Source organism: Bufo gargarizans, chromosome 2 (assembly GCF_014858855.1).
Source record: "Bufo gargarizans isolate SCDJY-AF-19 chromosome 2, ASM1485885v1, whole genome shotgun sequence".
NCBI classification, from domain to species: domain Eukaryota; kingdom Metazoa; phylum Chordata; class Amphibia; order Anura; family Bufonidae; genus Bufo; species Bufo gargarizans.
Genome location: NC_058081.1, coordinates 52,531,063 through 52,546,022, shown reverse-complemented (window position 1 = coordinate 52,546,022; position 14,960 = coordinate 52,531,063). Strand labels below are relative to the sequence as shown.

Genomic DNA, 14,960 nt, shown 5'->3' with positions numbered 1-14,960 from the left:
AAACTCACCTCATCCACTTGTTCGCGCAGCCCGACTTCTTTTCTTTCTTCTTTGATGACCAGGAGGAAAAGGACCTTTGGTGACGTCACTGCAGTAACGTCACCAAAGGTCCTTTTCCTCCCAGGTCATCGAAGAAGAAAGAAGATGAGCCAGGCAGCGCAAACAAGTGGATGAGGTAAGTTAAATTATTTTATTTTATTTTTTAACCCCTTCATCTCTAATTTACTTAGCATTCTGTAATAAGAATGCTATTATTTTCCCTTATAACCATGTTATAAGGGAAAATAATAAAGATTGGGTCCCCATCCCAATCGTCTCCTAGCAACCATGCGTGAAAGTCGCACCGCATCCGCACTTGCTTGTGGATGCTTGCGATTTTCACGCAGCCCCATTCACTTGTATGGGGCCTGCGTTGTGTGAAAAACGCACAATATAGAGCACGCTGCGATTTTCCCGCAACGCACAAGTGATGCGTGAAAATCACGGCTCATGTGCACAGCCCCATAGAAATTAATGGGTCCGGATTCAGTGCGGGTGCAATGCGTTCAACTCACGCATTGCACCCGAGCGGAAAACCTGCTCGTGTGAAAGAGGCCTTACTGTGTGGGACAAAAAGGGAGGCACTACTACTATGGAGGACACTAATGAGCCATTATTACTCTATAGTGCATTGAGGGGGGCAGCAAAATAATCCAGAATTGAATTTCTTGCTGACAAACTCCCTTTAATGCCTAGTTCTCAATGGCAGTGGAGCTCAAGTCAGAGTTGGCGAGACAGAATTGCAGCCAGACAGGTAGAGGGTGGTGACAATCACTGGTGATGATTGGGAATGAACATTCACCTGCACATTCATTCGGCTGATCATCGACCTGTCTAAACACCCACCATCGATCAGCTGTCGGAACAGATAGGGTCTCTTATGTTAACATAAAAATATTGCCATGCACTGCTGACAATATGGAAGCTGCATGAGGGATGAATGATCATACTAACGATCATTCGCCCCCCATACAGTTTGCATCAGCCTATGTAAAAGGCCCTTTAACCTCTTGCCTTCACGGTAACGCCGATAGGCGTCCGGACGGCAGCGCTCTCAGGTCTCAGTGACGCCTATTGGCGTCATCTCGTGAGACCTGAGATTTCCTGTGAACGCGCGCTCACAGGAGCGCGCATTCACAGGATTGCGCAATATTCTAGTTGAACTACAGCCCGCCAGCGCTGATCATTGGCTGGCAGGCTGTAGATTTTTAAAATAACCAATCAAAGAGGTATATCAGACGCTATTTTGTAAATAGCGTCTGATATACCTGCTACCTGGTCCTCTGGTGGTCCCTTTTGCTTGGATCGACCACCAGAGGACACAGGCAGCTCAGTAAGTAGCACCAAACACCACACACACATTACACGCCCCCCTCCTGTCACTTATTAACCCCTGATCACCCCATATAGACTCCCTGATCACCCCCCTGTCATTGATCACCCCCCTGTAAGGGACCCTCACCACCGCCAGTTAGTTAGCTACTTGTTAGGTAGTTAGCGCCCAGCCCACCGCACCGCAGTCACTGATTAGTCGCTGATTAGCATCATCGCTGTCGCTAATCAGCACTAGTACTATATAGTATCTGTAAGTGATCAAGACTGATCGCAATCAGATCTATATCAGTACATTAGGGTCACCTTAGGCTCTACAAAATGCAGTGTTCGCCCGATCAGGCCTGGTCTTGTGCCCACACTTGCGTTCAGTCCGCCCCAAAGCAGTGACAGAATATATTTTTTTCTGATCACTGCAAAAACACAGTAAAATCGCTGCGCCGCTATAAAGATCACTTTTGAGCTTTCTGGATCTTTATGAGCGATCGCAGCTTTACTTCGCAAGCACTCCTTTTTACTAGGCAGGTGTGCTCTTTTTCCTGGGTAGTCTCAGAGGAATACCCCCTAAATTTTGTGAACCCAAAATGTCAAACAAGGGGTATTCCGCTGAAGAGGCCTACAGGATTCTGGCCGTGATGGATGAAAGCGATAGGGACGCCTCACCCGCTGAATCCAGTGGTTCAGAATATGAACCTGTGAGATCCTAAAGGTACTCATTGGAATATCGCCGTACTCAGGAGAAGTAGGGCAATGTGTTTTGGGGTGTATTGTTACATATACCCATACTGTGTGTGAGAAATATCTCTGTAAATGACAACTTTTTAAAAATTTTATACAAAGTTGTCAATTTACAGAGATATTTCTCTCACCCAGCATGGTTATATGTAAAAGGACACCCCAAAACACATTGCCCTACTTCTTCTGAGTACGGCGATACCACATGTGTGCCACTTTTTTGCAGCCCAGGTGGGCAAAGGGGCCGAAAGTCCAACGAGTACCTTTAGGCTTTACAGGGTTGCTCACAATTTAGCCCCGCCCAAAATGCCAGACAGTAGAAACACCCCACAAATCACCCTATTTCGGAAAGTAGACACCCCAAGGTAAAGTGTCATTTTCTGCTAACTTGTGAAAAAAAATTAACTCACCATGCCTCTCCGTGAATACTTTGGGGTGTCTTCTTTCTAAAATGGGGTCATTTGGGGGGTATTTATACTATCCTGGCATTCTAGCACCTCAAGAAACATGACAGGGCTGCTTCAAAATGCGGAAATTCTCATTTTTGTACCATAGTTTGTAAACGCTATAACTTTTGCGCAAACCAATAAATATACACTTATTGGATTTTTTTTTATCAAATTGCGGTCTTTTTTAATTAATATCAGAAAAAAATGAAAAATCTTAGCAGCAATCAAATACGACCAAAAGAAAACTGTATTTGTGAGAAGAAAAGGAGGTAAAATTCATTTGGGTGCCAAGTTGCATGACCGAGCAATAAACCGTTAAAGTTGTGAAGTGCCAATTTGTAAAAAAGGGCCTGGTCATTAGGGGGGTATAAGCCTGTGGTCCTTAAGCGGTTAAAGCAAGCGCTGATTGGCACTCACTGAAATCAGCAATGGGACCCCTAACTCTGAACAGCTTTGGGGTGGATATTGCAAAACTACTGCCTTCAATTATATAACGAGTCATTACAAACTCGTATGTTGAGAAATTTGGGCAGCAAATTGTAAGATGTGTTGACACAGTGTATTTGTGCTTTTAGTGATAAAGCATGGCAGAACAAGTTCCATGTCTTACCGTAGGCAGTTGGCAGGTTTTCACTAAGAGGGTGGCCCAGGACTAGAAACAGATGGCTGCTTTCTTCAAAACACAGCACCACACCCGTCCACAGGTTGTGTGCGGTATTACAGCTCGGCCCTGTTAGTTTCAGTGGAGCTGAGCTGCAGTACAGAAACAATTAATGGGCAGGTGCGGGGCACTTTTTGCAATAAAGCACCCATGTTTTTCTAATTCTGCACAACCCCTTTAAGGAAAGAGCACACTTTCTGGAAAACTAAGAACAGCAGCGAGGTTCCTCATCTATGTCCTCTATATGGAAAGCCAGATCCAAAGGCTTAAAGGGGTTGTCCCCAATGTCAGGTTCAGGTCCCAGAGGTGGGACCTACACCTATCTCTAGAATGGAGCTCCCAAAGTGAACAGTCATGCATGCTCACCCTCCATTCAGTTCGATGGCAGTGCTAGGTGGTAAAACTGACCTGTTACCTACATTCCCTCGGTCAGTACGATAACAACGAAATACATTTTATGTCGTTTTTCTTACAATTTAATACTGAAAAAAAACTTTGGAAAAAAACTTTTTTTTTTTTCTTTACATCGCCATGTTCTGACCCCTATAACTTTTTTAGGGTTATGACTACAGAGCTGTGTGAGGACTCTTTTTTTGCAGGTTTATAGTTTTTTTTACTGATGCCACTATAGAATGTGTATGACTTTTTGATCATTGAGTGTTCTTGCATAGCATATGTTATCTCACATATATATATTCTTATTCTTATTATTATAGCCAAATTTGCCACCCTAACTCCTCCCACAGTTTTTACACTACATAGACAAAAATTTACCAAATCGTGCAGATTGTTCCCGATCAGATTGCTATTACTTTGTGGAACGTTTCGCCGAATGGTTCACGGAATATCGTGGTTCTTATGGCGAAAGTTGTCCCATAGGAATGAATGGCAAAGCTAGAGTGGGAGCTGGCAAAAGCTGAAAAATCAGGACATGATTTCTAAACTGCCGCCACTCCCTCATTTTCAGGCCACCTACACAAATCTTATATCAAAACGTTCAGCTATCCCTGCTGCCACTAAAAATGTCCACGGTTGAGCAATCCACGTTTTTCCCATTGACTTTGACAGGGAAAATTTTCTAATTGCTCCCAGTCGCACAGATTTGAAACTAAAGTCACCAAACTTGGGTCACTTAGTCATGGGGTCCGACCCTTAGGTGCACCCACTCCGACCCTTAGGTGCACTCACCCTAGTCATTAGGTGCACCCACCCCAACGATTAGGTGCACCCACCCCGACTGTTAGGTGCAACCACCCCGACCCTTAGGTGCAACCACCCCAACGATTAGGTGCACCCACCCCGACCCTTAGGTGCAACCACCCCGACCCTTGGGTGCACCCACTCCGACCCTTAGGTGCACCCACTCCGACCCTTAGGTGCAACCACCCCAACGATTAGGTGCACCCACCCCGACCCTTAGGTGCAACCACCCCGACTTTTAGGTGCAACCACCCTGACCCTTAGGTGCACCCACTCCGACCCTTAGGTGCAACCACTCCGACCCTTAGGTGCAACCACCCCAACAATTAGGTGCACTCACCCCGACCATTAGGTGCACCCACTCAGACCCTTAGGTGCAACCACCCCGGCTTTTAGGTGCAACGACCCCGACTTTTAGGTGCAACCACCCCGACCCTTAGGTGCAACCACCCCAACGATTAGGTGCACCCACCCGACCCTTAGGTGCACCCACTCCGACCCTTAGGTGCAACCACCCCAACGATTAGGTGCACCCACCCCGACCCTTAGGTGCACCCACTTCGACCTTTAGGTGCAACCCCCCCAACGATTAGGTGCACCCACCCCGACCCTTAGGTGCAACCACCCCGACTTTTAGGTGCAACCATCCCGACCCTTAGGTGCACCCACTCCGACCCTTAGGTGCAACCACTCCGACCCTTAGGTGCACCCACCCCAACGATTAGGTGCACCCACCCGACTGTTAGGTGCAACCACCCCGACCCTTAGGTGCAACCACCCCAACGATTAGGTGCACCCACCCCGACCCTTAGGTGCAACCACCCCGACCCTTGGGTGCACCCACTCCAACCCTTAGGTGCACCTACTCCGACCCTTAGGTGCAACCACCCCAACGATTAGGTGCACCCACCCCGACCCTTAGGTGCAACCACCCCGACTTTTAGGTGCAACCACCCTGACCCTTAGGTGCACCCACTCCGACCCTTAGGTGCAACCACTCCGACCCTTAGGTGCAACCACCCCAACAATTAGGTGCACTCACCCCGACCATTAGGTGCACCCACTCAGACCCTTAGGTGCAACCACCCCAAAATTTAGGTGCAACGACCCCGACTTTTAGGTGCAACCACCCCGACCCTTAGGTGCAACCACCCCAACGATTAGGTGCACCCACCCCGACCCTTAGGTGCACCCACTCCGACCCTTAGGTGCAACCACCCCAACGATTAGGTGCACCCACCCCGACCCTTAGGTGCAACCACCCCGACTTTTAGGTGCAACCATCCCGACCGTTAGGTGCACCCATTCCGACCATTAGGTGCAACCACCCCGACTTTTAGGTGCAACGACCCCGACTTTTAGGTGCAACCACCCCGACCCTTAGGTGCAACCACCCCAACAATTAGGTGCACCCACCCCGACCCTTAGGTGCACCCACTCCGACCCTTAGGTGCAACCACCCCAACGATTAGGTGCACCCACCCCGACCCTTAGGTGCAACCACCCCGACTTTTAGGTGCAACCATCCCGACCCTTAGGTGCACCCACTCGACCCTTAGGTGCACCCACTCCGACCCTTAGGTGCAACCACCCCAACGATTAGGTGCACCCACCCCGACCCTTAGGTGCAACCACCCCGACCCTTAGGTGCACCCACTCCGACCCTTAGGTGCAACCACCCCAACGATTAGGTGCACCCACCCCGACCCTTAGGTGCAACCACCCCGACTTTTAGGTGCAACCACCTTGACCCTTAGGTGCACCCACTCCGACCCTTAGGTGCAACCACCTCAACGATTAGGTGCACCCACTCGACCCTAAGGTGCACCCACTCCGACCCTTAGGTGCAACCACCCCAACGATTAGGTGCACCCACCCCGACCCTTAGGTGCAACCACCCCGACCCTTAGGTGCACCCACTCCGACCCTTAGGTGCAACCACCCCAACGATTAGGTGCACCCACCCCGACCCTTAGGTGCAACCTCTCCGACCCTTAGGTGCAACCACCCCAACAATTAGGTGCACTCACCCCGACCATTAGGTGCACCCACCCCGACCCTTAGGTGCAACCACCCCGACTTTTAGTTGCAACCTTTCCATAGTTACTCCAGCCAATCCAACCACACAACAGTTATTCAAGCTACTCCACCCAGTTACTCTGCCCACTCCAGTTGTAAGCTACTGGTGGAGGCAAGAACACTTCACTAAATTTGCACAGAAATTGTAGCTTTTCTAGTTTTTATTACATTTTTTGGTAAGGTAAAGTGACAAAAAATAATAAATTGCCCATTGATTTTTTCCATTTTGCATTTTTATATTTTCATAGTACGTGCATTTCCATGATGTTTATTTTTTAATTGTTTATTTTTTTATTTTTTTATTTTGGGGAAAGGGGGTTGATTTCAATTTTAATATTTTCTTATTTTAAAAAACTTTTTTTCTTTCTTTTACACTTTTTAATAGTTCCCCTAGGGAACTGGAAAATAAAAGATTGCTTCCAGGTTTTCGGCTCTTGGATGCTGTGGTCCACATTTGACCATGGCATTTGTAGGGTTAAATGTCTGCCACTGCCGTTATCGCCAATCGCAGACATTAACCCCAGCGTCCGCCATAAATGTACGGTGGGGTCTGCAAGGGTTTAAAATAATCATTTATGAAGGAAGCTTCGTGATATATTTATTTTCCCTTTATTGCTCCTACCTTCTATTCTGGCCTGTGGTCACATGACCCTGTCCATGCAGCTCTTGCTTATTTCCTGTGATGTTATGTCCATGGGCGGGGCAGTGATAGGGGAGTGTCTATGTAACTAGCTGGGTGGGAGGAGCTATAAACTAGCTGGGTGTTAGAGGCAGTGATAGGGGAGTGTCTATGTAACTAGCTGGGTGGGGGGAGCTATAAACTAGCTGGGTGTTGTTAGGGGCGGTGCTGGAGCTATGGCAGAGGAAGAAGTGCATCATGGGTTTGGTTGCATGCAACAGGAAGTGCTACGTACAGGAAGGAAACCAACCAGAAGGATTTGTTTACATAGTGAGAATGGGTCAGGAGAGTCCAAATTAAGAGAAAAAAAATCATGGGGCTGGTGTAAATGAACTAAGCAACTACATGAGCAGATCTGTTAAAAACCATAGTAATCCTGGAAAACCCCTTTTAAGCCTGTCCCTGACTGTCCATGTGCAGTGGCTACCTTGCTTTAAGGTTGAGGGATCCCGTAAATATACCATATATGTTTAAAGGGGGTGTCTCCCCCCCAAAATATTTTTACAGTTTTAAAACCAGCACCTGGATCTGAATACCTATATAATTGCATGTAATGAAACATTTTCTATAGCCACTGAGCTATTCAATGAAATCTAGCTGTATAGCGCCACCTGCTGTTTGTTCCATTTCTTAAGGTGGTTGCACATGCTCAGTTCCATCCTTTAACTGCTACCAGCTGCAGCAGACAGGACATACCCTTTGAGCTGCCAGCTTGATATAAATGACATGATAATCACGGTGTAACCCCTTTAAGATGGGAATCCCCTTTAAACAATATGTTCAATATGGCTCCCATAGAAGTTCTCACTCTGATAATCTGCCCTGCAGTGATACATACCGTAGCACAGTGCCAGGGGCGTAGCTAAAGGCTCATGGGCCCTGGTCCAAGGGTTCAGCTTGGGCCCCCCCTTCCCTCAGTGTTTTGTGGCTAGGGAAGCACATAACCTTCATGCTGCCTGCGGAAAAAAATGTAAACAGTAGACCCCCCCCCCCCCATGCCAAATCCTTGACCTAGCCCCTTCCCTCCAGCCAGAGCTATAACTTGACCAGCATGCACTTTCTATAATACTGGTATATTCTTATGTGGCACAAGTGCCTTTGGGCCCCCTCAGGCTCCTGGGCCCGGTAGCGATTGCTACCTCTGCACCCCCTATAGCTACGCCCCTGCACAGTGCGACTAGGGTGCCCTGCCTTTCTGGACTATAGGAAAGCCGGGTGACAAGACCTCTATATTGGTTGTTGATTGGTTGAATGAAATGTGATATCACTAGACCTCTGTGTCAGTCCGGACTCTTAAGAAAGCTGAGTGACTCCTTGTTCTGACCTACGTATATTGGGGTCCACTCTCTGGATATCCCCCAATATCCACCGTCTTGAGTGCAGTATAAATAATCACTGCCTAGAAAACAGGTATTTGTGAATGGCCCTGATGGTTAGCTCACCTGGCACACCATGCATGATGCCAGGGTAAACAGGGCAGGAGCAGAGAACACAATAGGCAGGGCCAGCCACCAGGATCATGCCGACACTTCCTCTCTGCAGAGTTGAGTAACCTGTTTGCTCATGTGAGTCTATAAATTCCTGACAGCACACACAATGCTCAGCACTTCCTCACTCTCTCTCTCGTCTGGAAGGTGAGAGCTCTGGACTACAGGACCATGCTGAGGGTTGTAGTCATTCTGCTGGCATTGCTGGAGAGCCAGGTACTAGGTGAGTCCACGGTTGAGCCTCCTGGCACCATCTAAAGCTTCCTTGTCTCCTAGTCCTTATGTGATTGGTCTATAGGTGGAGTGATCTATAGGCGCGGACTGCTCTACAGGTGGACCGTAGAGGGTCCTTGCTTTTCCTGTAGTAGCAGATATTAAGTTATGCAGAATATTTCTAATCAATGTTAATTGTACAGATTGTTTTTCACTGTTTGGTCAAAGTACAGGTAGAGGAACGTATTACCTGAGCCAGGGCTGTGTCATAGGGGGTAGATAAGACGGCCTGAAGGCTCCTTGGTAAGGGGATTTACATGCATTGATATGCAAAGGGTTCCCATAAGCTTCTCAGGCTGCCTTAAGGCTCCTTCTTGTGGCATTTTGTGGGGATAAATAAAACCGCCTCGAAAAGCTTTTTTTGGGGGGTGTTTTTGATCATATATGTCTTTTAGCCCCTGGCATTTTCTAAGGGCGTTCTTGGTATGCCTGGCATTTTCTTTTATTTTAATTTTTTTTAGAAAAACGTATGTGATCCTCTATAATGTTCCTCTGTAGAGCTGTATGGGGGGGGGGGGGAATTGAATAAAAATGGCATAAAAAATTTAAGAAAATGCATGTTTGCATTGAAGCAGAAAAAAAAGCTCTATAGGAGGAAAATGCCAAAGTTAGAGCGAATTTGAAAGAAACGCCATTGACTCCGAAAAACGCACCTTAAGGGCTCATGCACATGACCGTATCTATTTTGCAGTCCGCAAAAAATACAGTTAACGTCCGTATGCATTCCGTATTTTGCGGAACGGACCAGCTGGCCCCTAATAGAACAGTCCTATACTTGTCCGTAATACGAACAATAATAGGACATGTTCTATTCTTTTGCGGAACGGACATACGGAAACGGAATGCACACCGAGTACCTTCCTGGTTTTCTTTTTTTTTTTTTGCAACATTTGGTGCTGGCTTTTTTTACCTAAAAAAAAAAACACATTAAAAAACCTACAGTAAACCCCTCAAAAATGCTGTAAAAAAAAAAACTGGTCCACAATTTTTGCAGATCGCACACGGACCCATTAATATCTATGGATGCGCCGAAAAGACTGACAGCAGACAGATGTCAACGTGCCCGCATCCATGCAGCTGGGCCGCAAATTCTAAAGCCTGTCCTATTCTGGTCCCTTTTTCGCGGACCAGAATAGGCTTTTTTTTACAGTGGATCTCGCAAAAATGGCGAGACAGGCATCAAGTATTTTGCAGGTTTCTGCACTGCAGAACGTGTACGGTTGTGTGCAGGAGGCATTTTTGCAGACAGCGCACAGACCCGTTCATTTCTACAGGGCCATGCACAAACCCATATATTTGGCGGATCGGTTGGCCGTTGTCCATATTGTGGACAAGAACAATACTCCTTTCTATTGGTGGACATGCGGAATGCACATTGAGGTTGTCCGTATTGTGTAGATCCATTGTTTGCAGATCGAAATTGGGACACAGCTATGTGCATTTGGCATTTTCACGGCTTTAGTGACATTTTTTGCTATAAAACCGCCAGCTGCTGAATTAGCTGAAGGGCCATATTCAGGGATTGTTGCTACTGGGGTTTCTATAAACTAGAAGCCATTTTTTGGGTCTGCCGCATGTAGAAGCTTTGGCGTCTTCTTCTTAGGTTGCAATAAAACAGTATTTAGAAATAAAACATAATTAATAAACTGCCTGCAGGAAAGAAAAAAAAATGCAAGTGGCTTTTATAGGGACTTAGGAAATGGGGGAAGTTACTATGAAGTACTAGGACGAACTGAGAGCTTATCTTGGGTCACTGTGTCTGGGGTTGATTTGCAATAGTCATTGATTGATTACGTCCGCAATTTCATTCCGCATTTTGCCGAACGGAATTGTGGACCCATTCATTTCCATGGGGCAGCACGATGTGTTGCCCGGATCCGGAATTGCACATCCGCACTTCCGGGTCCGCAATTCCGATCCCCCAAAAAATAGAACAAGAATAGGCATTTTCTATTAGGTGCCGGCGATGTGCGGTCCGCAAAATGCAGAACGCACATCGCCGTGGATCCTCAAAACACACACGGACGTGTGAATGGACCCTTAGAGAGGCCAGGTCTGGGATAATTGCGTAATCTGTCCGCCATTAGGATATTTGAGTGAACTGGGCTTAACTACTTATGCCTGTTGGCACTTTGTGTGCCGCCATATACAGCCTTAAAAGCAATGCTTGTACCCAGGTTCTGGGACCTGATGGAACCCGATGGCCATACTACCGCATAACAAGACGCCAGTGTTATAAATGGCACTTACATAGGGGACCCTGTTATCAATTTTGCATTGGGGGCTCAGAAGCTTAAAGAGGTTTTCCCATCTCGGACATTGGGAGCATATCACTAGGATGTGCCCCTATTGTCTGATAGGTGCGGGTCCCACCTCTGAGGAGGGCACACTGCGCTCGTGCGGCTGTCCTCCATTCATTTTTAGGGTGCCGCCTAAAATAGTAGAGCACTGCCTCGGCTATTTCCGTCAGCCCCATAGATGTGAATGGAAGCGGGGGCCGAGCGAGCTCCTATTCATTTCTATGGGGGGCACTGGCTCGACTATTTCCGTCGGCCTCATAGAAGTGAATAGAAGCGATGGCCTCGCGAGCATGGTACGCTCCCATTAATTTCTATGGGGATTCCGAAAATAGCTGAGTGCACCGCTCAGCTATTTTCAGTGGGCCCATAGGAACAGTGGTGGAATTGGTGGTGGTCGGACCCGACACTTTGCCGGCTTTGTTTTAGGGATAGGTGCGGGTACCAGACCCAGATTTATGAAAATAAGTCTCTGTTGCCCCTAGCAACCAACCACAGGTTTCAGTTTTCAAGACTGAAAGAAATGAAAGCTGCGCTGTGATTGGTCGCTAGGGGCAACGGACACAGATTTTCCTCTAGACGCTGCTCCTCAGAGCTTACAATCTAACCCCCCTTATACATTATTAATATGCCATAAATCCCCTTTAAGTGGATGTGTCAGCATGCGTCTGCCTCCGGTATGACACTTCTACCTGTGTAGTATCGCCATGATGACTGTGCCCGTTATTAATTATGATTCATGAGTAGTGGTGGGCAGCATGGGTACAGAAATAGCTGAGAGGCAAGTCACAGAAATGAATAAACGGGGTCAGCCTGGCATGCTGGGGAATTTTATCAAAATCTGAATTCCCTGTCCATGACTGACATGCGATCAGGAGCTGCCTTGTTGAATAGCAGGAAAAGTCGCCCTCAGGCGACCATTGCTTTGTAGGTGCGGGCCTAGAACATCCTGGAATGCTGTCCTCAGTACATAACACCGTGTCTCGTGAGGGGAGGAGGATGGGGGTAGTTACTGTCAGGCTGGTTTCAAACATTAGAACAGATTTTACTATGTCTACACTTTGAAGTAAAATGCAGCAAAACTTGGCGCCTATCTAGTGCAGATGCTGTCACGTCATGTCTTCGAACTATGCGTCTACAATGCTTGTTTTAGTTTTCCAGTTCGAGGGGGAGAGATGAAGTCAGCCAACCAATAGACGATATAAAGTTAGATAAAAGTGTCTCCTCACTCTGGAATCAATGTAGACCGGCAGGTATAAGCTTACAGGAGGACATTTATTAAAGGGGTTGTCCAACCTTTACCAAGTGATGGCCTATCTTCAGGATAGGTCACCATTAGCTGATCCAGGGGTGCCGATCAGCTATTTATGGGCTATCCTGATTATTCCGACACTTAGTAAAGGATGGAAAGGATTTAACCCTGCCAGTCTTAAAGAGGGTATTCCCGTTTCAGACATTAATGTTTTATCCCTAGGGTATGCCATCAATATCAAATAAGTGCAGATCCCACCTCTTATCTCCAGAATGGGCCCCCTGAAGTGAAGGAGAGCGCACTGCGCAAGCGCAGCCACCCTCCATGTACCTCTATGTACCTCTTACTCAGCAGTCCCATAGCAGTGAATGGAGAGGTGGAATTGCATGAGCAGTGTGCTCTCCATTCACCACTATGGGACTTCCAAAAAAAGCAGAGCGTGCCCGACCTATTTTTGGAATTCCCATAGCAGCAAATGGAAAGCATCTACTCTCCTTCACTTCAGGGGTCCTATTCTGGAGATAGAAGCAGGTACCAGAGGTGGGTCCCGCACTTAGCTGACATTGATGTCTGAGATTTATTCATGCTGTTGTTAGATGTGTCTCTTAATAATTGTGGCGCCACTGTGAAGGTATGTGCCCCAGAACCAAAATCTACACCAGCAAGGGAGCATGTGTAGATCCCAAGCATAAAACAGGCCCAGCCCACACTGCCCTCTTTTTGAAAATCCCCCAAAAAGTCGTCCATTTTTGCCCAAGCCTGGCATGCACCAAAATTTGCCACTTTTTGATGCCAGATAATTTGCATGAAAGAATGATACATGGTCCCCACCCTGTCTACATTTTAGACAAGATTAATAAAACTGACCAGAGCTGCAGTTAGGCTATCCTTCACTTGAGAAAAGGTTCAGTTCATGGACCTCACTCTGCATCAAAATACCCTGAACCAGGCAAAGCAGTTTGTTGGAGACCGGCAACAGGGTCACATGCCCCAATAGCTCCCTCCCTCCAACTATACCCCAAAGCTGCCCCTATAAAAATGGCCGATTTTGGTGCAGTTTTTTTAACCAAAGCTTAAGTGGATCCAGGAGAGAAGTAGAAAGTTCTTCCTCATTTTTCCAATTTGTTTGAAAATCTACGAAAACTGCCACTAAAAATATGGTGCTTTTCCAAAAAACGCTGTATTTGAAGCCACCCCAGTTATTTTTTTCAATAGGGGATGTAATAAATTTATTGCACCTTGATTCATTTAAATGCTGGGAGTATTCTTGTGAACATTTTTGCCATAAACATTTATATGGTGATTGTACAGTAATTGTCTGATGTTAACTTTCATATTTTTTATTTCCCAGCATTTCATGGATTGCCAGAAGGACAGAAATACCAGGTGGTGGTTCCTGAAAAAATCCATTCCCAGCACAAGCGAGACACGCGGGTAATTAGCATTCACATCCATTTCTGCTGTCCGTACCACCAGATCTCTTAATGTAAAGGGGTTTCCTTCTGTTACAAAGGTCCCCAATGGACTATTCAGGTTGGGATGATGAGTGTGAACTGAGGACCTTATATTGTAGATGCTGACAGACCTCTCAACATCCATAGCAGTGGTCCAGGAGATCTCTTTTTGGCAAATTTGAACTACCCTCTATTGGGTTTGAGCTTTATGATGTTGCTGATCAGAATCAGTCATTTGGCACACTACACACCTGCAAAGTACATACCTACACAATGGATGTTTCTGTAGAGATCAGAAAAGTACAGGGGTGTGCTGGACAATAATTTTGCCCCCGTCCCCTCCTTTGGCTTCTCCCATATATGGCACCATTAGCAAAAAAAAAAAAAAATGTTTTGGGGTTTTTCTGGTGTAGGTAACTCCTTTAATACACCCTGTTGAGCAGTTTCATGAGGATCATCCAATCAGTAAGTACTCTCTATTACACAAGCATCCCGTAGGACCACCAGCATCCATTTTAGTTTCCTAAATTATAATTGACTTTGCAAGCCAATAACTCATTGTAGAGGGCCAGGAGCACACCTGAAAATGTGTGTATGCCTATGGGACCTGTGTTATTTTCACCATGGTTTCTCTATATTTCCATATGAAAGCACAATATATACAAAGCAAACTGTAATTTTAGCATTGCTCTAGATCCCCTGCTTTTAAAGGGTGTGTGTCAGCAGATTTGAACCTATTCTATGGCTGACCTGTTGCATGTGTGCTCGGCAGCTGAAAGGATCTGTGTTGGTCCCATGTTCATATGTTCCTGCATTGCTGAGAAAAATTATGTTTTAATATATGCAAATGACCCTGTTGGAGCAACGTGGGCTCATTTGCATATATGAAAACTTCATTTTTCTCAGCAATGCAGTCACATATGAACATGAGACCAACACAGATGCCTTCAGCTGCCAAGCACACATGTAATAGGTCAGCCAGTTTCATAGCTACAAATCTGCTGACAGATGCCCTTTAAGGAA

The 14,960-nt window shown here is 46.5% G+C and overlaps 1 protein-coding gene across 1 annotated transcript in view; it reads left to right on the top strand.

Moving 5' to 3' along the window:
- Positions 1-8,731: 8,731 nt before the first annotated feature.
- The window catches only part of LOC122927247 (zinc metalloproteinase-disintegrin-like crotastatin), a 40,078-nt gene continuing 33,849 nt past the window's right edge, over positions 8,732-14,960 (top strand). Inside the window, exons 1-2 of the mRNA XM_044278919.1 lie at positions 8,732-8,884; positions 13,835-13,917. Coding sequence (XP_044134854.1) covers positions 8,833-8,884; positions 13,835-13,917 — 135 coding nt within the window. The 5' untranslated portion in view covers positions 8,732-8,832. The remainder of the gene's footprint in view (positions 8,885-13,834; positions 13,918-14,960) is intronic.